At 44.2% G+C, this 26,757-nt stretch overlaps 2 protein-coding genes across 5 annotated transcripts; one reads left to right on the top strand and one right to left on the bottom strand.

Annotated features, from left to right (window-relative positions):
• Positions 1 to 1,994: 1,994 nt before the first annotated feature.
• On the bottom strand, positions 1,995 to 13,939 carry BAG4 (BAG cochaperone 4). Of its 4 annotated transcripts, none has more exons than XM_075206990.1 (5): positions 13,694 to 13,939; positions 6,497 to 6,589; positions 6,104 to 6,349; positions 4,542 to 4,712; positions 1,995 to 3,864 (listed from the first exon to the last, which is right to left on the bottom strand). In XM_075206990.1, exons 1-5 carry the CDS (start codon positions 13,862 to 13,864, stop codon positions 3,409 to 3,411), a joined length of 1,137 nt encoding a protein of 378 aa, XP_075063091.1. In that variant the 5' UTR covers positions 13,865 to 13,939; the 3' UTR covers positions 1,995 to 3,408. The 4 variants fall into 4 exon arrangements, with proteins under 4 accessions (XP_075063091.1, XP_075063090.1, XP_075063092.1 ...); XM_075206989.1 differs by having other exon boundaries at positions 4,542 to 4,715; positions 13,694 to 13,938; XM_075206991.1 differs by having other exon boundaries at positions 4,542 to 4,715; positions 6,487 to 6,589; positions 13,694 to 13,934.
• A 399-nt stretch (positions 13,940 to 14,338) lies between these two features.
• LSM1 (LSM1 homolog, mRNA degradation associated) lies at positions 14,339 to 25,052 on the top strand. Its single transcript, XM_075206993.1, has 4 exons — positions 14,339 to 14,524; positions 19,616 to 19,684; positions 22,674 to 22,789; positions 24,557 to 25,052. The coding sequence occupies exons 1-4, from the start codon at positions 14,479 to 14,481 to the stop codon at positions 24,725 to 24,727; spliced, it is 402 nt and encodes a 133-aa protein (XP_075063094.1). The 5' UTR covers positions 14,339 to 14,478; the 3' UTR covers positions 24,728 to 25,052.
• Positions 25,053 to 26,757: the final 1,705 nt, after the last annotated feature.

Here is a 26,757-nt window from a genome sequence, read left to right on the forward strand (position 1 = left end):
GCATGCTGGGGCTTGTAGTTTCACAACACCAGGAGTGTCACAGGTTAGCCATCACTAATGAATGTGGAACAAAAGAATGGTGTAGTGTACTCACATAGACCACCACTATGAACGTAGCCTGTGCCCACAGCCAAGGAGAAAGCCCTGCCATACAAAACTGGTACTATGCAGTAAATGCCAGACACTAGATATGACAATGATTACCAGATAACAGGCTTGATAAAGGGAAGTGTTCATTGCAGCATCTCACTAGTTATAAACGGCTCACAGTCCCCCCCTTTCCGTTTTCAAACCGCTCCCCTGGAATCACTGCTTTGACAGGATAATTATAACACTTATTTAAGGTTACTCAATTAAAAAATGATAAAACATGATTTTGCTCAATTAAAATCATAATGCCGAGTACTACAACTTACAGGACCAAAGTCTGACCCTTTGAAATACGGCTTCTACCCAAAATCTGTAGTTGAAAGACTCTAACATTGCTGTTCCTGCTTTCTGCAAAAACATGTTGTACATATTCGGCACTCATTGTAACCATTTGGCCATCTCAGTCCTCCAGCCGCATATTTTGGCTACAAATGATATCTCAAGTATGAAGTTATATCAGTAAGTTGTAGTACTCAGCATCATGATTTTAATTAGTAAAAATATTTTTTGAGTGATATAACCTTTATTTAAACATAATGGATTTCCCTGAAATTGACCTCCAGCTTTAAATATTTAGGTATTTGGATATCTAATGATATATAGGATAATGTACCTTTGAACACTGAACTTAAAATTGAGATGTAAAGTCCACACATGGCGGAAATGACCTCTTTCAGTTGTCAGGGAGGACACATCTTGTAAACCGGATTATACAGCTGAAGTTTTTCTGGCCACTTCTTTGCTTCGCAAAATTGATCTGTTCCCCTCGTTTAGGATGCTGCGCTTGGTGTTACATGGTGAAGTAGATCCCTGTACTCCTCTTTGGGGGGTCTTACTGAATTTATAGAACTTAAAACATTACCTGGCCGTTCTCTGTCATTGAGACTATGTGTAGCTGCTGTAGGACAATTATATGTGGTTGGAGTTCTGAACTCCTTTGCACAATCTAGAGAGGCATTTGCAATTGCCAATGATGTTCTTTGCCGCTATTCCTTGACACGCCTTACTGGGCCAATTTGATCTCGGAATCCCTTCCTTTAAAGATGCGCCTATTAAAACCCTGGCTAAATTTAGATCCGACAGTGTCTGAAATGTGGTGAGCCTGGATGCAAATTCTGGCATTGCCTATGGCAGTGTCCTAGTATTAAGGGCTTTTGGTCCAGTCGTCCGGGGCATTAATAAAACTGGACAACGGTGCCGCTATATTCACCTAGCATTGCCTCTTTGGTTTGGAGCTGGAGGATATTGTAAATAGACTGATGCCTCAAAACTTAATAAATGTATTTATGGTAGCTATGGTTTGTATTACTTGACATTGGATAGCCTCTACTAACCCTCAAGTTTATGGCGAGATCTAATCCATAATACAGCAGGCCAGGAGAGCTTTGTCCATACCGGCAGGAAATTTCCAGTAAAGTATGAAAATATTTGGGGCCAAAAGGTGACTACTCTTTTGCACTACCTTCCATGTCGAGACCCATCATAGATTAAGCCTGTGTTTCTTATTTATTACTTTCTATGTTTTAGTTGCATTCGCTTATATAAATATATATTGCTTCAAACCTTGTATTTCTGCATTGTGTACATTGATGCACTTATGTTGTCCCTAACTAATCCCTCCAAAACTAATGATTTCTTTTGCTCCGCCTTCATCTGGATAATATGTGATGTTTTTTTTCTGTTGGAGTGTTGTTTGTAAAACTTTATTGAAAAAATAAAATAAAAAAACACAACAAAAAAAAAAACCCAGCATAATTAGAGTTACGGTGGACATATTCTGCTAATTATAATAAAACTTGCAGATGGTACTTTTGATTGTAAAGTATAGAGACTAAGCATCCATGTTATCTCTGTATGGCTTTATTTATGAAACTCAACAAGTGCTTTCAATAAATATAATATATATTTATTATATATATTATATAAGTGTACACAACATTCTGCTATCCTCAGTGCAAATATAAAACCTTTCGTTAGACCCAACGCAGCTTGATGTGTCCGAGTTTCAAGTCCTTCCCGATGCCATGCCAACATAATGAACAATTCTTCCCCCCCTACATAACAGCTGTTCTAAGGAATCATTTTCAGTTTTGCGTTTTTTTTCTCTTTAACTCACAAATCGTTTCACTGGACACAGTAATGTTCCTGAGAAAATAAAAAACAAATTATCCCAGCAGGATAATCACCAGCCTTCTGCAGCAATGATTACCATTGTCTAATTTTTCCCAGAGTTCAAACACTTTAATTAAGAGGTATCCACACTGGCCTGGAAAAACCATATACTGGAGTTACACAATTTTCATTGTATGCACATACCTCTGATTAAACACAAAATATTATGATAGGATCACCGAGACTAAAACAAAAATTGCCTTATATGTAACGGCACCATTATAACGGAGATATTTTCCTACACGCAGTCAGTAATCCCATAGAAGGACACAGCAGTCCTTCTCAGACTGAAAGAGCCGATGATAGAACAATAGTTTCCACTCATCTACATAGCAAATGAAAACACAATTAGAAACCTCAAGCTATGTCAAGGTACAGAAACTTTTACATATGTCTATGGATGTTATCTGTAGCTTTTCATACAAGGCAACTTCTGTTTGAGGATTAGTGGTCCCATAAATGTCTACATTTACAAAACAAAAGCTCTTTGTGCAGATCACAGAAATGTTTTCATGGCATGTCTAGGGCTCTCGAGTCCCAGTTTTCCCAGGGACAGTTCCCCCTTCTCCACAAGATACTTAACGTCCCACAATGCGGAAGTAACCAAAACAACAGTGATTTACTCCAATGACTTATGGTGTATTTCCGAATATTCCAATGACGGTCTGTAGTCAGTTGATTTATCAGTTTGTCTTCACATGGCTTTAAATAGTTAAAACCTGTTTATTCCAAAATGGTTTTGTCTACTGAAAAAAAAAATAATCCCAGAAAACGCCACAGTTTTACATAAAATACAGTTTAATTTTTGATGGAAATGTCTCTGGTAATTACGTTATCTTTTTATGTTCCCAAATGTGACTGGAATAGTGGTAGTCTGTAAGTACTGAATGTCCTGTTGTCTTCTGACCCAGGAGACAACATACAGCTCTTATGGACATGGGCCTTTTCTCTGTTCTTTAACACATTAGATCTTCAATGAAAACACCAGTTGCAATTCCCGCTGGCCAGAAACCATTGTTATGGAATTTCGACTTGTTTGTTGAATAATGCTCTGATTGGACTCCCCGAAGCGGACCCAGCAGGTAATCACAGCCCCTTCCTCTCCAGCGACTCCAGAATCATCTGCAGTTTTCTAACGGCATCTTTCCGTGCCTGCCGAATACCTTCCTGCCCGTCAGTTTCTACTGAATCTATTTCTAATAATTCCTTGGTCAACAGCTCTTCTAAACAGCGGTAACTCATGTCAGTCTTTCTCCCTACAAACTCATCCACCTCTCTCTCTAGATCCACCACCCTTTCCAGGACCTGGTTGATCTTTACAATGCTAGGATGGGTGCCAGCGTTGGCTTCTTTGGCCCTGGGAACAGGTTCTTGGTTTGCACCCTCCTTCCTGTTGTACATTTGGGGAGAGGCGCTGTAATGAGGATTAGCTGCTGGAACAGGGTTAGGCTTCGGTTCGGGAAGTGGGCCTGGTTGAGGGATATCAGGGTGATAGCCTGTGAACGGTCTTTGATGGTTGTAATTAGGTGTTTGAGATGCACCCTAAAGCAAGAGACAAAATACAAGAATCCATTGTTTTAAATAGCTTTACTAATCAGCTCATGTATGCTCCACTCTTATCGGAACAGAATCTGACAGCAGAAAGCAACCTACAGGTCTAAATAGTCCTCTTTGTGTGTTCTAGTTGTTTTCTTTTTGGGAGTTTTGTTTTTTTGTGCTACACTCCCATTAGCAGTAATGCTCCTACTCACACGTAATCACATCACAGTCTATTAGCAGCAAGTATACCAATACTACGCAAGCAGCAGCAGGCGTCTCCTTCCCTTTGGATTGTAAGCTCTCACGGTCAGAGCTGCCACTAAGTGTACTTGTAAGTCAATACTGCACCTTGTTAATGCTTCATTTTAAAGCAAGAATTAAATGATTAGTGCAATGTAACCAAATATACATGAATTACAGTTCCTCTTACAAATATGACACAAGGAACTTGTAGAGTTATGTGAACAAATATGGACCATTGTAGGTCACCAATCTTATTACCAGGGGTGAGAGCTGGGACAAGTTACTTGGGATATAAGGGCAAACAATTGATGAAAGGGTGTTACCTTCTATACAGCCTGGACTGGTATGAACAGAACGCCATCTGATATATAGATCTTATTAACACTACAGGACTTTTCTCTGGTCTGTATCTCCATGTACAGAGGACTGATCCATACCTTTACATCATATACGGCGGCTTCTCCTCCTGGCCATGGACCTCTGCCACTTGGCATATAATGACTGCTGTTTGGGTTGTGCGGTGCTGGGGGAGCATTATGCCAGTGGTAATGGTTAGGGCCTCCGTACACATTCCAGCTGTCGTCCCTGGGGCTCTGCTGAGGCATGCTCTGCTGCGAGAAGTCAAACACAGTGTATTGATATAAAAGACAATTTATAAGCCAGATCGCCAACAACTGATAGTGTTTGGGGTGGTTCACTAAAAGCAGCCATCTGAAATGTAACTGAACATTCCAGTGTTCCAGCCACCACATTACATACAATGCTCGAGCTACACCAGCATTGAACCTAGGCTGTCAGTGACCAGGAACTGAGAATTTGTTTCTGCCCCTCGAACTGACAGTGAACCCCATCTTGCTTAAATGTAAGCAAAAATGGTTTAAAAAAAAATAAAGTTAAATCTTAAGAAAACTGCAAAAAACTTTCTTTCCTTCTCTAACCCCCCTTGACAGGTGTCAGGTACTCTTGCATAAATGTGTGAATGTAACTCACAGAATAAACCCACTAAAATACACCAGCCTCACAGCGGGTCTCCCCAATCCTCACCCCACCCACTCTATCCCAATGGAACAATATGTGGATATGGGAACGTTGCGCTCATGTAGAGCGATGCATAAAGTTAAAATTAACACTTTCGTTCCTTGATTGTAAAGAAAAAAAGAACTCTAGTCGAAATGGTTAAGTGGCATTTTGCCATTTATATGGAAACCTAGAGGAAACAGTCTGGGCTTTACAAGGACATTCACCTCATGTTCTCAATGAGGAAATCTTTTCACAACCAATCTGGCAGCAGTAAATACAGTATTACAGATGCTGGAAGGGAGGAGGGTTCTCTAGGAGAAAGACGAGCAGAACAATCAGCCACAGCTAAGTGCTCCTGCTAATAGAGAGGCATGGAGGGGATCAGCAGTGACAGGGAGTGCTGGTATTTCTATTGTCATAGAAAAGGCTCCTGGGATACCACCGGGTGAGTCAGCTCTCAATCTAAAAGCACATGAATATCCCTATGTCTCTATGTTATGCATGACATAACATAGGGACTCACATTGTTTAAAGTCCACTCAATTAGCAGGAGTGCGCACTTTTCCTGCCCCAGTTTTCATTAAAGCCCCATAAGTATTTTCTGATGTAGAGCCTCTTAGACAGCCTGGTATACACAGGTACTTCTCATGCCCTTTGTGAATGCAGCCTAGCCACTGAAGGCTTGTGTGTACTGAGGACATACCCCAATATACCCCGAGTGGCATGTAGGGTAAGCTGTGTTCACCCAGTGAGAAAGGGTCTACCGCAGGTGCATTAAAACCACTTTGTGAGCCAGCCAGAACAGATAAAAACAGTCAATAATACATAATATTAAAATAAGAAACATGTACACTTGTGCATTACCTCAAAGCCTGTCATATGTGTTTCTCTCACATGAGATAACAAAATCAATAGATTATGCCCTTTATGTTACACCGCAGCTCATAAATCCAACCTAGAAAGGATAACATCTACTCACCGGAGTCTGGTACTGGGGATACTGGGGACCCTGCGGAGACATGTGACCCTGCTGAGGGTATCCCCAATGAGGGGGGCCGTGAGGAGCTCCTGGCTGCATGGATGGCTTGTAGGGATCAACAGGGTAAGGAGACTGCGACGGGGGTGGGAAATAGGGATTGGCTGGGTGGAGGCAAGTATAAGCTGGATTCACAGAGGACTGGTTATAGGGTGCCCCATAGGAACCATTCGTATAGGGCTCTATCCCCTGTGAAGACACAAAAAAAGGGCATTAGTTACAACATATCATATATATCACATACACATGAAGGTCAAAAATAAGGGCCAGCGACATGTACAGAGAATGAATACTGGAGGCATGTGATAACACGTATGTTGTCTTACATTTACATACCTGACCACCAACTGTGTAATTGGGGGGATAAGGAGGGCGAGGGAGACCTGCAGAGGACCAGCCGCTTGGATCATACCCAGGATATGGAGAATTCTACAACAGATAAGAGACAAATGTGTTGACATTAACGCTAATAAGCAGTTTAAGATGTTCTAGGTCTATATATCACAGAGTGGACCATTTTCTTTATCACCACTGTGTAAATGGACATTCACATAAATATTGTGGTTACAACAGACATTACTGGCCATACATATACAGTACACACACAGCAATGCACACCACAATCACAGAGCTAGTTCTCGGCTGTGCTGAAACAGGGCAGGTGCTGGAATAATCACATTATACCTGGTGTCAGCCTTTAATAGACCTGGACACATATCTGCATGGCTTGTGTACCACCGATATACAGGAGTCTGGACAATACTTTTCTGCTTGTGATGGTCATTAATCCCATCATTCCTTAGCACAGATTGTGTCAGGATACAAAGTAGCATGTTACTCATTCAGTGCAATAAGTCACCATGTTCGAATCTGCCCACTTGTATGACTCCGTTCAGGATGTATAAAAGGCTCTAGATCCATGGAGGGTAATAGGTAACCTGAGTACCTATAAATTCCAGGTGTAGTGGAAGCACAGTCTAGTATCCGGAGAAGAAAGGAAATACAATGGTGTGCATGGGGTATATATATAGTATATGAAGAGGTGTACACATGAAGGAGCAGAACTATCCAATCATTGCCAATAAAGTCCTGCTTATGTCTAAGAACACAAGGACATCTTAGCGTTATATAAACAAAAAAATAATAAGTGATAAGAGTGTACTTGCCGTGTAACTGCATCTATGAACACAATTCAGACACATAGGAAGAGAGCAGACTCGTATCCTTACCTTGGACGTATTGCAGGGAGGCTCCTGTGCAGCTCCTCCTATATGGTGTAAACTAGACTGAGTCACTGAGTGACAGAGTTGTGTGAACAGGCACAGGTATTGTATAGGCGTGCCTGTGTCGTCATTCTTCTAACAAGTGTTTGTAAAGAGCTGGCAGTGTTACCTTGGTCATGTGCCGAGATAAATAAAGCATGACTGTCTGTATTATATGTAATAGGCCAGCTGATAATCACATATATCTCATTTGTTAAATGAGACTTCTCTCTGGTAGATTATTTGATGCAGTCTCCAGGGTACCGATGCATGTAGGTGATAGAACTAATTATTTTTCTTATATTATATATTTATAAACATTACAGTTGGTCAGGGGCAGGTAGATTGTAAAGCACCCTTCCTCTTTTTTCCTTCATAGTCAGACAATTGGTCACCTACAGACCAGATTTTCCATTCTGCCCAATCCAATTTGACCCAACCAGGTTTGGTGATCTAGATAAATATCTGGGCAATTTGTATGTCTAGGACCAGATTTGCTGACGTTATCTGCACTTGCAACCCGCAATACCATGTGTCTAATGTGCCAAATGGCATTAGCTATAGTATCACCTCTTGCCGCGTTGATCGGTTAGCCAATAATTAACCAAACATGTTAAGACACATTGTGCCAAAGGACATGACTCAAGCAGACCATATTTAAATATTTGGATTTGAGAAGAAAATGCCACTAAAACCCAGCAGGACACTGGACCAGGGAGACAAGTGATTTTATTAAAAGCAGATACCAATTACGTAAAACGTGCACTTACAAATGATGCAGTATTAATCACATGTAGAAGAGTTACAGGGCTGTCCACCGAAAGACAGATCCTGGTCAACCAGAAAACAAGAGATTCTTTATGCTACGTGCTCACAGGTAATGTTAAACTTCCACAAGCGTAGGTTCAAACTTCTGTACTTATATACCAACCAGTTTAATTAAATTGTTATTTATATATAGTTCATGCACTGCTGTTCAGTATTAATTCAGCACCTATTGTGCATGGAATATACCATGTTTACTTACTCCACACAGCAACTAATTAGATTCCAATGTTGACCCTACACTTAGGGGAGAATTCAATTGACCACAAGATATTTTTTTTCAATTGCATTGCACGACTTTTCACGCTGCGTTAACTAAAAACGGTCGCTACAGCAGTTAAAAACCCGCGTGATTTTTTTTTTTTTTTTGAACGCTGCGGGGAAAAAAAACAAACAAAAAAAACAAACAAAAAAAACTTGCAGTCAATTGAATATCCCCCTTATTGCTACAGAAAGAGAAGATTTTAACCAAATTAATATGAAACACGTGCCATGTCTTATTTAATATATGTAGAGTGTGTAAAAAGACAATATCATGAATTTTTTCATGAGTATAAAAGAGGTTTTCCACTTTAAAAATCAAATTCACTATATCCGCGGCGTACACTTTGGGAACCTCCGGAATATGGTAAGAAACAAGGGAAGTGATACAGAGCTCAGTAGTGCTTCTGAGCATAAGAAATACAGAACAAGTTCAGTGGTATAGAGCATTTTCTAAATACTTTATAATGCAAGAGGTCTGTAAAAGAGAAGCAAATGAAAAGTACATAGCAAGAACAGTGACAATTACTGTCAGAGCTAGAGAATGGCACTGAGCAGCACAGTACACAGCAAGCCTGAACAAATGGATACCAATGTTCGAAGCCAGGGCCAAAAGCTAGAAGCCAGCAACTTATGCGGGACACCAAGATTTGAATGTCTTATTGTTTAAAGTTATCATAGCCTTTTGCAATTATTTCTAGAAAAAAGTTATATTTTTCACTAGGTTATTTGCCTAGGTGTGAAGGGTTTGACCACGTAATAACACATGGGTTAATAGCGACTGACTGCAAATTTCAACATTTGGCGCGCGTTGATGAAAAGGCACAGATGAATCATCCATTACCATATTCTCTGCAAAATGGAACAGTGCACGTATGATGTCAACCTAACTCTAAAGCCCCAAGTGCTTGTTTCCAACATAGAATGGTTCTATTGGTTCCATAATGTTGTCTACTAAGTGATTGTCTTCAGCATTTCTTTCCTGACAAGATGGTCAATTTCCAAGGAGCCAATGCCCATGAATCAATAGGGCAGCACGGTGGCCAAGAGGTTGTCACTTCTGCCTCACAGCACATGAGTTCAATTCCCAACCATGGCCTTATCTGTGAGGAGTTTGTATGTTCTCCCCGTGTTTGCATGGGTTTCCTCCCACACTCCAAAAACATATTAGTAGGCTAATTGGCTGCTATCAAAATTGACCTTAGTCTCTCTCTGTCTGTGTGTGTATGTTAGGTTTTAGCTGAGTGACGTTCCTATAGAAGAACGGTGCTGCACAATCATGTACAGGGATCCAGTGGGTGACACCCCATGAAGGGTAGGCAGAGCACATGGGTGTCATCGGCTCTCACTGCGCTGTGGATTGTGCTGACTGGTGGATTTAGGGGACTGGAGGTTCCGCCACCTTGGAGAAGGTGAGGATTACGGGATCTTAGGTGACCTGGCTGGTCCCATGACAGGTCTGTGAGGTAAGTATGTACAGATGACACCAGGCTGCATTACTGATTGTCTTACAGCAAAGTACAGGTATACAGAAAAACTGCTGGAGGATTAATAGTGATACTATGTATTGCTGTTATTACAGAGATCAGGAGTATTTCCTATTAAATGTCTCCTGCGGATACACCCACTCTTTGGCTCACCCAGGGGTTAGCAGACATTGAAGTTAATGAATGTTATTGTCATATTTCTATAGGTATCAGTTTCTTCTCCTGTACTGTTACTTTCTTTTACTTCAGCCTCTTATGGGCGGAGCATATATGTCATTTTGCAGTATCAGTGATTATCTTTAGTATTTTGGGATGTAATTGCTTGGAGAAATCAAGAACTATCATTGGCTGGAAAGTATGGTAAAGTGCGAGTGATGCATGCTGTAGAATAAAGACATTTCTAGTGGCTGACAGCGGGAAACACACACATGATTCAAAGAAGTGGCAGGGGGACACAACACACACGCGACATGAAGGTGGCAGGGGATACATCTCACACACACACACACACACACACACACACACGCACACACGCACACACGCACACACGCACACACGCACACACGCACACGCGCACACGCGCACACACACACACACGCGCACACCATGAAAGTGCTAGGGGGATGCATGACGTGAAGGTGCTAGGGGGATACATCACACACACACACATATGACATGAAGGTGATGGGGGGGATACATCACACACACACATATATATGACATGAAGGTGCTGGGGGGATACATCACACACGACATGAAGATGCTAGGGGGATACATCACACACATGACATGAAGGTGCTGGTGGGGGGATACATCACACACATGAAATGAAGGTGCTGGTGGGGGGATACATCACACACATGACATGAAGGTGCTGGTGGGGGGATACATCACACACATGACATGAAGGTGCTGGTGGGGGGATACATCACACACATGAAATGAAGGTGCTGGTGAGGGGATACATCACACACATGACATGAAGGTGCTGGTGGGGGGATACATCACACACACACACACATATGACATGAAGGTGATGGGGGGGATACATCACACACACATATATGACATGAAGGTGCTGGGGGGATACATCACACACGACATGAAGGTGCTGGGGGGATACATCACACACGACATGAAGGTGCTAGGGGGATACATCACACACATGACATGAAGGTGCTGGTGGGGGGATACATCACACACATGAAATGAAGGTGCTGGTGGGGGGATACATCACACACATGAAATGAAGGTGCTGGTGGGGGGACACATCACACACATGACATGAAGGTGCTGGTGGGGGGATACATCACACACATGACATGAAGGTGCTGGTGGGGGGATACATCACACACATGACATGAAGGTGCTGGTGGGGGGATACATCACACACATGAAATGAAGGTGCTGGTGAAGGGATACATCACACACATGAAATGAAGGTGCTGGTGGGGGGATACATCACACACATGAAATGAAGGTGCTGGTGGGGGGATACATCACACACATGAAATGAAGGTGCTGGTGGGGGGATACATCACACACATGAAATGAAGGTGCTGGTGGGGGGATACATCACACACATGAAATGAAGGTGCTGGTGGGGGGGATACATCACACACATGAAATGAAGGTGGTAGGGGGGGATACATCACACGCACATATGACATGAAGCTGGTAGGGGGATACATCACACACATGACATGGAGGTGGTAGGGGGATACATCGCACACACGACATGGAGGTGGTAGGGGATACATCGCACACACGACATGGAGGTGGTAGGGGGATACATCACACACACACATGACATGGAGGTGGTAGGGGGATACATCACACACACACACATGACATGAAGGTGGTAGGGGGATACATCACACACACACACATGACATGAAGGTGGTAGGGGGATACATCACACACACATGACATGGAGGTGGTAGGGGGATACATCACACACACACACGACATGGAGGTGGTAGGGGGATACATCACACACACACACACACACACACACACACGACATGGAGGTGGTAGGGGGATACATCACACACACACACACACGACATGGAGGTGGTAGGGGGATACATCACACACACATGACATGGAGGTGGTAGGGGGATACATCATACACATAACATGGAGGTGGTAGGGGGATACATCACACACATGACATGAAGGTGCTAAGGGGGGGATACATCACACACATGACATGGAGGTGGTAGGTGGATACATCACACACACATGACATGGAGGTGGTAGGGGGATACATCATACACATAACATGGAGGTGGTAGGGGGATACATCATACACATAACATGGAGGTGGTAGGGGGATACATCATACACATAACATGGAGGTGGTAGGGGGATACATCATACACATAACATGGAGGTGGTAGGGGGATACATCACACACATAACATGGAGGTGGTAGGGGGATACAACACACATGACATGAAGGTGCTAGGGGGATACATCACACACATGACATGAAGGTGCTAAGGGGGGGGGATACATCACACACACGACATGGAGGTGCTAGGGGGATACATCACACACACACACATGACATGGAGGTGGTAGGGGGATACATCACACACACACGACATGGAGGTGGTAGGGGGATACATCATACACATAACATGGAGGTGGTAGGGGGATACATCACACACACATGACATGAAGGTGCTAGGGGGATACATCACACACATAACATGGAGGTGGTAGGGGGATACATCACACACATAACATGGAGGTGGTAGGGGGATACATCACACACATGACATGAAGGTGCTAAGGGGGGGATACATCACACACACGACATGGAGGTGCTAGGGGGATACATCACACACACACATGACATGGAGGTGGTAGGGGGATACATCACACACACATGACATGGAGGTGGTAGGGGGATACATCACACACACACATGACATGGAGGTGGTAGGGGGATACATCACACACACATGACATGGAGGTGGTAGGGGGATACATCACACACATAACATGGAGGTGGTAGGGGGATACATCACACACATAACATGGAGGTGGTAGGGGGATACATCACACACATGACATGAAGGTGCTAAGGGGGGGATACATCACACACACGACATGGAGGTGCTAGGGGGATACATCACACACACATGACATGGAGGTGGTAGGGGGATACATCACACACACATGACATGGAGGTGGTAGGGGGATACATCACACACATAACATGGAGGTGGTAGGGGGATACATCACACACATGACATGGAGGTGGTAGGGGGATACATCACACACATGACATGAAGGTGCTAGGGGGATACATCACACACACGACATGGAGGTGCTAGGGGGATACATCACACACACATGACATGGAGGTGGTAGGGGGATACATCACACACATGATATGAATGTGCTAAGGGGGGGGATACATCACACACACACGACATGGAGGTGCTAGGGGGATACATCTCTCACACACACACACACACACACACACACACACACACACACACACACACACACACGACATGGAGGTGCTAGGGGGATACATCACATAGAAGAAAGGTAGAACGTGTCAGTCACTACAACACAAGGACAGCAGCACTTGACATCACATGACCGCGGCACAACAGGGACCCCGGCCTCTCCCTGGCACCTATGGTGCGGGCACAGCTGCAGCTCCTGCCCCCAGTTACCTGGGCTCCGACGGCTCTTCCCATCTCCCCGCCTCCGGCCCAGCTTCTCCCAGCCTCCTGGGGATAATACCCTGAGCCCCAGCCGGCCGCCTCCTCGCCCTCCTGCCGAGCCGCCACGTCCCCTGCTGCATAGTAGCCGCTGCCATCCCCAGGTCTGTGCGCGGCCGACATGGAACTAGCGGGAGACAGCTGGCCGCGCGAAAACGCTCCAAATGCGCAGGCTCCAACACAGCATGGCAACCAACCAGCAACCAATCGCAGAAACCGTCAAGGACAGCTAGCCAATGTCGGCCGATCCTGTAAAATTTACCGCGCCCACTAAAGTTTCGAGTAACCAATGGGAAGACCTGACGCTTTTTCTCAAGTTACGACCTCACTTGCCCTTACAATGACTCTGTCCAATCAGGAATGACATAATCCCATCCTACTGACACACTGTTTCATGACCACGCCCAGCCATCTATTTTTCCCACCTGGTCAGAAAGGATTTATCTTTGGCCACGCCCTCGCCATTAGCAATCTACCAATGAGGAGCGTTGTCTCCCGACAGCTATCCTATAGACACAATGCTAAGTAACACATGTGTAACCACGCCCCTTAATCTTGATGGAACGGGTCATATGGACTGGTGACGTCACAGTAACGTGGTTTTTTTTTTTTTAAGACGCCGACAGAGAACCGCCGTTCCCCCGGAAGCTGGGCTTCAAAGATGGGCGCGTTTCCGGTTGCTGGTCTTGCGCGGGGTTCGGTGTGAGGAATTGCCCCGCGGAGGGGCGGGAGAGAGAATGAATTATATGCCGGGAACCGCCAGCCTCATAGAGGATATTGACAGTCAGTATAACACATGCGGAGGCCGTGTGTGTGAAGCCTGGTGTCATCTTCTCCACTTCTCGTGTGTGTGTGTAGCCTGGTGTCATCCTCCCCTGTCCTCATACGTGAGTGTGTGTAGCCTGTTGTCATCCTCCCCTGTCCTCATACGTGTGTGTGTGTGTAGCCTGGTGTCATCCTCCCTTGTGCTCATACGTGTGTGTAGCCTGGTGTCATCCTCCCCTGTCCTCATACGTGAGTGTGTGTGTAGCCTGTTGTCATCCTCCCCTGTCCTCATACGTGTGTGTGTAGCCTGGTGTCATCCTCCCCTGTCCTCATACGTGAGTGTGTAGCCTGGTGTCATCCTCCCTTGTGCTCATACGTGTGTGTAGCCTGGTGTCATCCTCCCTTGTGCTCATACGTGTGTGTGTAGCCTGGTGTCATCCTCCCCTGTCCTCATACGTGTGTGTGTAGCCTGGTGTCATCCTCCCCTGTCCTCATACGTGTGTGTGTAGCCTGGTGTCATCCTCCCCTGTCCTCATACGTGTGTGTGTAGCCTGGTGTCATCCTCCCCTGTCCTCATACGTGTGTGTGTAGCCTGGTGTCATCCCCTGTCCTCATACGTGTGTGTGTAGCCTGGTGTCATCCTCCCCTGTCATACGTGTGTGTGTATCCTGGTGTCATCCTCTCCTATCTTCGTGTGTGTAGCCTGGTGTCATCCTCCCCTGTCCTCATACGTGAGTGTGTGTAGCCTGGTGTCATCCTCCCTTGTGCTCATACATGTGTGTGTAGCTTGGTGTCATCCTCCCCTGTCCTCATACGTGAGTGTGTGTGTAGCCTGGTGTCATCCTCCCCTGTCCTCATACGTGAGTGTGTGTAGCCTGGTGTCATCCTCCCCTGTCCTCATACGTGAGTGTGTGTAGCCTGGTGTCATCCTCCCTTGTGCTCATACGTGTGTGTGTGTGTAGCCTGGTGTCATCCTCCCTTGTGCTCATACGTGTGTGTGTAGCCTGGTGTCATCCTCCCCTGTCCTCATACGTGTGTGTGTAGCCTGGTGTCATCCTCCCTTGTCCTCATACGTGAGTGTGTGTAGCCTGGTGTCATCCTCTCCTATCTTCGTGTGTGTATCCTGGTGTCATCCTCTTCTATCTTCGTGTGTGTATCCTGGTGTCATCCTCCCCTGTCCTCATGCGTGAGTGTGTGTAGCCTGGTGTCATCCCCTCCTATCCTCATGCGTGAGTGTGTGTGTAGCCTGGTGTCATCCCCTCCTATCCTTGTGTGTGTGTGTAGCCTGGGGTCTTCCTTTCCTATCCTTGTGTGTGTGTGTAGCCTGGGGTCTTCCTTTCCTATCCTTGTGTGTGTGTGTGTAGCCTGGGGTCTTCCTTTCCTATCCTTGTGTGTGTGTAGCCTGGGGTCTTCCTTTCCTATCCTCGTGTGTGTGTGTAGCCTGGGGTCTTCCTCTCCTATCCTCGTGTGTGTGTGTGTGTAGCCTGGAGTCTTCCTCTCCTATCCTTGTGTGTGTGTGTGTAGCCTGGAGTCTTCCTCTCCTATCCTCGTGTGTGTGTGTAGCCTTTGGGTCTTCCTCTCCTATCCTTGTGTGTGTGTAGCCTGGGGTCTTCCTCTCCTATCCTTGTGTGTGTGTGTGTAGCCTGGGGTCTTCCTCTCCTATCCTTGTGTGTGTGTAGCCTGGGGTCTTCCTCTCCTATCCTTGTGTGTGTGTAGCCTGGGGTCTTCCTCTCCTATCCTCGTGTGTGTGTGTGTGTGGCCTGGGGTCTTCCTCTCCTATCCTCGTGTGTGTGTGTGTAGCCTGGGGTCTTCCTCTCCTATCCTCGTGTGTGTGTGTGTGTAGCCTGGGGTCTTCCTCTCCTATCCTCGTGTGTGTGTGTGTAGCCTGGGGTCTTCCTCTCCTATCCTCGTGTGTGTGTGTAGCCTGGGGTCTTCCTCTCCTATCCTCGTGTGTGTGTGTAGCCTGGGGTCTTCCTCTCCTATCCTCGTGTGTGTGTGTGTGTAGCCTGGAGTCTTCCTCTCCTATCCTCGTGTGTGTGTGTGTGTGTGTAGCCTGGGGTCTTCCTCTCCTATCCGTGTGTGTAGCCTGGGGTCTTCCTCTCCTATCCGTGTGTGTGTGTGTGTAGCCTGGGGTCTTCCTCTCCTATCCTTGTGTGTGTGTAGCCTGGGGTCTTCCTCTCCTATCCTTGTGTGTGTGTAGCCTGGGGTCTTCCTTTCCTATCCTCGTGTGTGTGTGTAGCCTGGGGTCTTCCTTTCCTATCCTCGTGTGTGTGTGTAGCCTGGGGTCTTCCTTTCCTATCCTCGTGTGTGTGTGTGTGTAGCCTGGGGTCTTCCTTTCCTATCCTCGTGTGTGTGTGTGTAGCCTGGAGTCTTCCTCTCCTATCCTCGTGTGTGTGTGTGTAGCCTGGAGTCTTCCTCTCCTATCCTCGTGTGTGTGTGTAGCCTGGGGTCTTCCTCTCCTATCCTTGTGTGTGTGTGTAGCCTGGGGTCTTCCTCTCCTATCCTCGTGTGTGTGTGTGTAGCCTGGGGTCTTCCTCTCCTATCCTCGTGTGTGTGTGTGTGTGTGTAGCCTGGGGTCTTCCTCTCCTATCCTCGTGTGTGTGTGTAGCCTGGGGTCTTCCTCTCCTATCCTCGTGTGTGTGTGTGTGTAGCCTGGGGTCTTCCTCTCCTATCCTCGTGTGTGTAGCCTGGGGTCTTCCTCTCCTATCCTCGTGTGTGTGTGTGTGTGTGTGTGTGTGTAGCCTGGGGTCTTCCTCTCCTATCCTCGTGTGTGTGTGTGTGTAGCCTGGGGTCTTCCTCTCCTATCCTCGTGTGTGTAGCCTGGGGTCTTCCTCTCCTATCCTCGTGTGTGTGTGTGTAGCCTGGGGTCTTCCTCTCCTATCCTCGTGTGTGTGTGTGTAGCCTGGGGTCTTCCTCTCCTATCCTCGTGTGTGTGTGTGTGTAGCCTGGGGTCTTCCTCTCCTATCCTCGTGTGTGTGTGTGTGTGTAGCCTGGGGTCTTCCTCTCCTATCCTTGTGTGTGTGTGTGTAGCCTGGGGTCTTCCTTTCCTATCCTCGTGTGTGTGTGTGTAGCCTGGGGTCTTCCTTTCCTATCCTCGTGTGTGTGTGTGTAGCCTGGGGTCTTCCTCTCCTATCCTCGTGTGTGTGTGTGTGTGTAGCCTGGGGTCTTCCTCTCCTATCCTCGTGTGTGTGTGTAGCCTGGGGTCTTCCTCTCCTATCCTTGTGTGTGTGTGTGTGTGTGTAGACTGGGGTCATCCTCTCCTATTCTCTTGTGTGTGTGTAACCTGGGGTCATCCTCTCCTATCCTTGTGTGTGTGTAACCTGGTGTCATCCTCTCCTATCCTTGTGTGTGTGTGTGTAACCTGGTGTCATCCTCTCCTATTCTCGTGTGTGTGCGTAGCCTGGTGTCATCCTCTCCTGTCCTCATACGTGTGTGCGTAGCCTGGTGTCATCCTCTCCTGTCCTCATACGTGTGTGCGTAGCCTGGTGTCATCCTCTCCTGTCCTCATACGTGTGTGCGTAGCCTGGTGTCATCCTCCTCTGCCCTTATGTTTATTGCAGGTTATAGAGTTGAGCAAACTTGTATACAGCTGCTGGATGTAAATGATATTGCAAATTTCTCCATTGGAATTTGGTTTTAAATGTGCTGCACTATATTCCCCACTATCACTTTTGCTCCCCCTGGACTTTATTTATACCCCGACAGTGCCACAGATCAAAAGGAGTTGAAAGTTCTCTTCTCAGATTTTTATAGCTAATGCTGGATTTGTGAACACATTGCGGAAGAGTGAAGTAACTCAGACTTTCTGATATCTGTGAAAGGGCTTGTTCTACTGCTAAGCTTGGTTAATGAGAAATGTTGCTGCAGCTTCTCTCAGACCACATGCGATTAGTTCTAGTTAACATACTGTTCTTGGCTTCTTTGCTACATGCTCGGTCTGCTACAGAATGTACTGTAAATTGGATTTGTGCAGGCTGTTGTCGGTTTTCTCCAATAATTCACATAATTGGCCTATTTATTTATTGTTGCATTCTGATTGTGAGAGCTTGCAGTTTAACATTGTCTGATGCATGTAAAAGATTGGACCAAATAGGGTTTCTCCTCTAAGTTACTCCCAGGTGATGTCATGTTGGCCAGACCCAGGCTGATCCCGCATTTGACTTCAGGAGGTTCATTGTCCAATTAGGCCATGTGTCTGTGGCCAGTCTAGATGAGTTGTATTTCTTCTGGCTTCGCTGGGATAGTTTAGTGTGGCTAGAAGTCTCATACGGACTGGTAATCTTACAAACTTGTCTCCAAATTTGCCTGATGTCATTTTAGTTAGGTTATCTGTCTCATTTTCAGTCTGTGTGCTGGCTAATTAATGATATTGTGGTGAAAAGCCAGCTTAAGCAAGTGGGTGCTCAGTGACAGGATATACTTGTGATTTATGGGAGTGCTGAGAGAATGTAAAACTTAAAAGGTAGATCGGGCATTCCATAAATGAGGTGCTGCCAAACTTGGTGTAGGATTGAGAAGAGCACTGCGTGAGCACAGTCATGCAGAAGTATTTCAGGGATGTCTATGATTGTAAGGAAGACTGGCTTCATGGAGTATGTGATCAGAAGATGCCTGCTGGCGATGGGGGGGGCAGTGTACTGGTGCTGAGGAGAAGCAAATGTACATTGTCTACCAACAGTTTTAAGCAGAGGGATAGGCTGGTGGGTGCAGCAAGTAGAGGAATGAGTGTGGAATCGTGTAAGTAATGACAATGCTGTGTTCCATACTTCCCAAATTACCTGGTTGAAATATTGATGTTAGAATGAATCATGATCCTGTCAACCTCACCTAAATATCGGAACTGCCACCTAAGCAACAAATCTGCCCTCTTTCGATGTGGGAATGTCCTGCTAAAGCTGAAACAATTGAGGTATTTTAGACTGGCATGTGAAGGCAATATGACAGGGAGGTTAAATTAATGTTTTGAGGGTGGTCAAGGATGTCTTCAAGTTGAATAAACTGTGGAGTTGGCACTTTTATCCATTATTTGTTAAGCACTTGTTCTGTTTATGGTTTAAAGGCACAGGACTTTTTCATAATAAACTGTTTCTATATTTCTTTTTTTTTAAGAAAAACATTTGGTCTTACTCAGAGATGGAAGAACTCTCATTGGATATTTGAGAAGCATTGACCAGTTTGGTAAGTTCTGTTTTGAATGGATGACATATATGTTGGTAGGGGATGGATTGTTATAGTGGTCCTGCAGTGTCCTGTTTAGATCCTTGAACTTTCAGATAAATGATCAGTTTATGGAGATTTTTTTAATGGTAATGTACACTTGGCCAGGCTAATTGGTGACAGTGTTTAACTCCTCTTACTAATGTAAGTAATAGAGGAAAGGAGTTCTGTCATGCAAAATTAACCAGTCTTTGCACAAGTATTGTCTGTAAATTGTTTTAGCAAATATGCTGTTGAAACGGTGTTTACACTTTATTTACATTTTTTTTTACTTCCTGGTTGCTGTGATTTATTGGCCTGCAGCAACCTTAGTTTGTCACAAGGTGGCAGTGATGCAGCTGTCATGTTGCTGTGTAAATGCTGTAGAATTATGCCATATGAGCTTGAAAGGCCAGAATATTCTCAAAGCATACTTTGCTGCTGAGACTGCAAGTGTGCTCTGGCCCGGGGACTGCTATACGAGTTGGAAGAGGGTGACGGAGTGAAAGAGTTGAGTTTCATATGGAGCTGTTTGACACCCCAGATTTCCTGCATCAGTGTGTTAGCAGTTTCTTCTTCAGTAAGAGAAGTAGGGCTGCCAGCAGCACAAACTCTGGCTTTCTTGCTTTCCCTCTATACAGCTGTGTCCTCACTAATATCTCATGAGCCTTCTAGGGCTGCTAGCTGACCTGTATGCGCAGGGATGTTACCTTTTCACTTACAGCCCTGTTCTTTGGTCACATAATTGGGTAGGTCCCTGAATCACAAGATCGGCACACTTTACTGAAAGTTAGATGCTGTGAACCCTACCATAGGACGTGCTCTGCAGGATAGAGCATATGAAGTCTACTGTTGCAAACACACATTATAAAAAAATATGCAGACTTTAAAGTGCGCCTGTGACCTTCTGACAATAGAGGTAGAAATTTTTTTTGTTTGCAGGTTGTCCTAGCTTCACCTCCTTCAGAACAGGGTACACATAGACCAACAGCAGATAAAGAATAATGTGATCTTAACCTAGTAAAATACTGTTTAAAAAGAGCGGTCAAAGGTGAGTTTTTGTATAGGATAATGTGTCCAGAATATATACAACATTAGTTTTAGACTCCCCTTTATACGGCATACACTTTTAGTAGTGTGAATGGTGATGTGAAAAACAAATGTTGTTTTGTAGAGGACGGCAAATTGTTCTGTGGGGGAGACCAATTACTCTGCAAGAACAGCTTTACCTAAAACTGATGGTCAGAAAAGCCCTCGGTTTACGTAAACTGCAGCCAGTTCCTGTAAATGTTCTCAAATTAGCTCCACTTGTCCTATTGCATAATTAGCACAGGAAATGTGTTAGAGCACCAAGACTATAAGACAGGGGTGCCCGAGTGCTTTTGTTAAGTAAATTTGTAAATACTATTATGTTGCATTTCCTTCAACATGAGAACTGACTTACTCTTGAAATCATTAATTTTGCATATTTTCTTTTGTCCCTTCCTGCTTCACATGTCACTCTGATACGTAAAACGGTACTGTTGGCAGCAATGAATACACACTTCCTGTACCTGTATAGATCACAATCCTTTTTTTTCCTTTTTCAATCTTACTGCAGTATATATTGTATGGCTAAATCTAGAAGAGGACACTTTAACTTAACACGATAAAAACCTTTAAGAAACCCATAACTAAAGCGTGGGTGCCCCACTACAGCAATGATCAGACTTTTTTTTTTTTTTTCCCCTGATCAAAACTGCCTGATATGTTAAGTGAACAACTGACACAGCAAAATACATTCTCACACTGTCACAAATATATTAAATCGGTGGAGCGGTCCATACGTCTGCAAGCTGTAAAGACAAGGGGACAAGTCTCATTAGTTGCAGTGGTATCTGAGGGAACCCTTAGAAATTTTGTTGGATACCCCCTAGGCCTAGGCTCTTGATACCACTGCGGTTTGGAGCGATCATAAATTGGGGAGTGGATGTGTTCTGCTTTTATAATGGAGAAGGAAATCTAGTGTAAAAGTGTAGATCCACATGGGAATTCACTACTAAAGATGGTGGACGCAGACGACTTGCATGGCGACCAGAGATTGGGCCTCCTGCTTAAATTGAAAACACCAGGATAGACTTCTGAGTTTTTATCTCCCCCCTCTGCTTTTTAGTTACAACCAAGATTCCTTATGTTGACTGGTAACTGTTAATTTAACTGAATTTTGCACATGATATATGTGATCGTTGCTGTATTGTGTGGCTTGTTATGGTTGTTATAGTGTGGAATCTGACTTTATTTGTGTATGGTCATTTCTTTGGAATTTTATAGGCTGTCTGCCTATTTTGCATTAGGCTTCTGTTTTAAGGTGTGCCATAAATCTGTAGCTGAGCTAGGTGCTAAACAATGGTTTGCAAATACATTGCGTGGTACTATCCATTTAATAGGGTACCATGATGCGTCACTTTTTAGTTGAAATGTGCTCATGTGAAATAAATAGATTTTATTCAAATGTCTGTAGGTAAATCCTAGTCCATTCTGAAAAGTAAAACATGTGTTATGCAAATGTCTGCACTCAATTTATGTAGGCAAATATAGCAGGCCTCCCAGCAATAGAGGGACTTCATAGCTTAAAGCATTTGTGTAGCTAATATTGCTTTTCTAGTTATAGTAATGCTCAGTGAGGCATCCTCTGTAGTGTGAATGTAAACATATGGGGGTAGTTCCTGGGTACGTCATAGTTTAGCACAGGGTTACCTGCTCTGTGAAGGGGCGTGTGCGTAAGAGGTGTTTGAAATCTCTAAAAATGTTTATGAAGACGTGAGAACCATAATGGGTCTGTAAATAAACTCAGACTGTTCTACGCCATTTAAAGTTTACAGGATAATTGGGTTAATTGTATTATGATGTAAGTTATAAGGGACAGCTGTAAACTTTCCTGCAAGAGTCTTGATAAATACAGCCCACATCCATGTTTTCCTCTCGCCCTCAGCTAATCTCGTGCTGCACCAGACCGTGGAAAGGATACACGTTGGGAAGAAATATGGGGATATCCCTAGGGGGATATTTGTTGTCCGTGGAGAGAATGTGGTCCTACTTGGAGAGATTGTGAGTAGACTTTTCACATTGATAACAATGCTGCTGTTTCATTCTGAAAATCTTGTAATGTTTGTTCCCTCACCATGAAAGATTATTAGCCAGTTCTAGCGTTTATAGTGAGACTGCAACCCAAAAATTAAAACTAAAACTCTTCATGTATGCAATGCCCAAATCCAAGGCCAGCTTGATTGGGACTGGCAGAAAATAGCCTAGGACCACAATCTGACAGTACAGACTCTGGTCACAGTGGCTGACTGCAGTACCTGGGTTACATGCAATTTGTTTTTTTCCTCTCTGCAGTGTCATGTTGGTGACCACAAATTAATAGATCTAGCACAAAGTATAGTGATTTTTTTCAGTTAATCTGTCTTCTGGTCTCTTGTGTATGGTATCCCTTGGGGGCTGTGAACAATTGTCCCCAGGTGCAATTTAGCTGCCAAATGTCTGTGGCTAGTGTGAGCCATGAGTAATGTATAACTAAATTTCTAAATAATCTAAATTGCTTCACTGAACTCATGTAGATCTTACAGTTGGTCAAGAGGTGGCCTGCTCAAATGTATTCCCTAAAATACACACTAAAGTGAGTGGTAGGAGCTTTGCTGAAGACTATTGCTCACACATCGTGTTGGTGATTGTAGTCACACAACTGCTTACCTTAGAGCATTGTGTGCTGACACAGCCCACACCCTTGAGCAACAAACTGCATCGCTACATAAACAGAAGGCCTAAATAGCACCTCTAACCCACTTATACAGTCTCCTACTTTAAAGCGCACTTGCATTCTGTTTCAAATGCCACCCACTTTTGGCCTCTTTTTCACATACTGCTCTGCTTAGGAGTAGCAAAGATTTACCCTCAACAGCAACACTGTTGGGCCCACACAGGGGTATTGCATTGAACGATTCTTCTGTGTCGACCTGTTATAGCCCACTCAAACACCTGCTTAAATGGACCTCCCTGTGACATCCCTCTGCCAGAGTAGTAAGCTAGAATCCATACACGTGGACTTTAGGCTCGTAGTATGGCTGTCTGTCTGGTTTGGAGATTAATATTTTATGTCTGTTTCTGGCAGCATCGGAATATACAGAGGACGAGGCAGCTGTTAGATGTCATCACGGGCTCATTTACTAACCTTCTAGTTGGGTGGAAAATGTGCTCTGAACCATAGCAGCAAGTAGCTTATTTCTCTAGATCGAGTTGGACAAAAGAAGAAAGTGTCTGCATTCAAATGAAATATGTGCACTAAAATCTAGCTGCCAATGTTCCTAAATAACTCTTCAATGTTTCCTGGTTCATAAAGCCAACAGGGAGAACATTCAAATCCATGAAATGGGTGGAGATAAATGGATTATAACAAAGGTTGGCTTAAAACACTTGACTAATATCTAATGTATCTTTAATTTAATCCAAAAGATTCACAAAATAGCCTCAGAGGTTAGTTACTCTAGTAGAGCTAATCTGCCAGGTCTGCCTTCAGTAGGCACCATGCTATCTGCCAAATGTTAGCGCTTTGAACGCACTAGCACCAATAGCTTTTAATGCAGGTTAGTTTAGACTCTGCTGGGCATAAGATGCTGTGGCAGAAGCTGGGCATATGAGAGCAATGCAGATGCCCAGTCCAATGAAAATAAAGACCTGGCAGAAAAAGGTATTGGGTTGCTAAGAAATGTTTGGAGAAGATATGGTTTATATTTGCACATTTAACCCACAAAGGTGGACTCAACCTTTTAATGCAGTGGCTTCCATTGACTCGTTCTGCTTAATGTGTCACCACAGGATCTGGAGAAGGAGAGCGACACTCCATTACTTCAGGTTTCCATTGAGGAGATCTTAGAGGAGCAGCGAGTAGAGCAGGAAAGTAAACAGGAGGCGGAGAAGGTGAAGGTCCAAGCCCTGAAAGAGCGGGGCCTGTCTATTCCTAGAGCGGACACCCTGGACGAATACTGAACTTCCCAGCAGAAGGGGACTCTGGATGTTTCCACGCTTGTGATGGATGTCCCAGGGTGGATTTTGATTTGCATTTTTTCCCCTCTGTTTGGACTTGTCTCTTGCAGCCACGCTGTACATTAATCATGGTTTCAGTTGTGAAATGGTTTAGGTTGCCTATGCTGATGATGCCAAGCCAATAGCACTTATGTTCAAGGATTACCAGGTTTGGGGAAGAAGCCCCATTGAACATTATTTTTTTTTATTTTTTTTGGTCTGCTTATATTTTCTAATTGTGATGTGCTGCTTCTGTTTATGATCATGTAATAGAATCACACTAAACTCATTCAGTTTATACCTCTGTTTTCTTTTGAGTATAAAGAGAATAAAACTGCACCTCACTTGGCTTGTGGAGGCAGCCGTACTGCTGTCTGGAGTAACATTCATGAGTATGTATCAAGTGCCTCAGATGTCACTAGGTCCTAGTGACATACACTCCTCCATGAAGCGTTTCAACCCACAAATGGCTGTCATATACTGTGGTTCACATTGTATAATTGCTTTATTTGACTATTAATGAATTTCTTTTATGCCCATATATTTACACTTTATCTGTACACTGTCCATTCTAGTAGTTAACCACATTTACACTCTGATCTACAAATATATTTTGAATGTAAAACTGGGTTATAGTACAATCATGGTGTGTGGCTGGTGTGTATCTGTTATACCTGTGAATGGCCTGTCCAGTAACATATTGGTCCTGTAGCTGTTGGTACAAGCTCCTTCTCTTGAGATACACACAGGAGTGGGGGTCCTTTGTCACGTAATAGGGGGTGGTATAGCTTATTCCTGCTATGGGGCCCTACAGGGTGATAGAACCATACTTTCTTTTAAATATAATCCAGTTTCTGTATCTTTAAGCAGCTGGACAGTGTCAAACAGCTTAATTTAGAAAAGTATGTGTTTTAAGATTGACAGCATCTTAACTAATATCAAATACCATCATCGTTTTGTTGTTGGTAAGACCAGTTCTACTTTGTTTGAGTGCTATATATAGCTGTGCCGGAAGGTTTGTTTGTGTGTTCCTTGCATCTGATTTGAGGCTGGAATGCTGTGCTATAGTAAGGACTGGCTCAGCTGGTTAAACGAGGACTTAGCTTGTCCTTTCTATTTATAGGAAATTGGCACGGTCACTCGTTTAGACATTACAAAAGGAGTTTATGTAGGCTGGCTTCTGCTCCTCCTGGGTTTAGGTGTTGACCTATTCACACAGGTAATTGTGACTTGTTGGCCTTTTTTACGATGTCTAGAAATATTTTTTTTTATGTTTCCAGTATTGATTAGGGCAAATTTAAACGCCAGTGCATGTCGCAGGTGAACACGATGGTCACATGGAAATTAAAGAACACTTGAGTAGAGTGAAGTCTGTGGAGGACTCTCCATTCACATCAATGGTTCCAAAAAGTGACACTGTTGAACATTAAGTTGGTATGGTGACCTATAACAGTGTTCCAATATCTCCTCCAACGTACTAGCATTAAACACTAGTAGTGCACAAGGCCTTACCCACCTCTAGCAGAATAGCTATGATGGATGTGATATATTTCAGTCTTGTTTATAGAGCAACCGTTTACTGATTCGCTAAAAGGAAACAATCAGTAAATTGAGTTTCATTACAGCAAAATACTTTGAATTTGGTCATAGTACATTATATTTGGTAACTAAATTGGACTTTGTGATGAACTGCTATACTTTGCACCCCTCTCCAGGCAGCTGCTGTAGTCAGATATTATTATACTGACTTGTCACTAACTGCCTTGGATTGGTATGCTGTTCGTTTGCCATTTGTGATCTAAAATGGGCAAATTAAAATACTGTAATCTGACTTTTTTTTTTTTCCTTTTGTTGATAGTTCTTCTGTAACAGGATACTGATAGCCGTCCATCACGGTCTATGCCTTACAAACCAGGAAGCTTATTTGGGAGTGAAATTTCACATGAAATGTCAAAACCAAAGGTCCCAACAGAAGTATATGTTGCCACCGATGT

Source organism: Mixophyes fleayi, chromosome 4 (genome assembly GCF_038048845.1).
Source record: "Mixophyes fleayi isolate aMixFle1 chromosome 4, aMixFle1.hap1, whole genome shotgun sequence".
Taxonomy (NCBI): Eukaryota; Metazoa; Chordata; class Amphibia; order Anura; family Limnodynastidae; genus Mixophyes; species Mixophyes fleayi.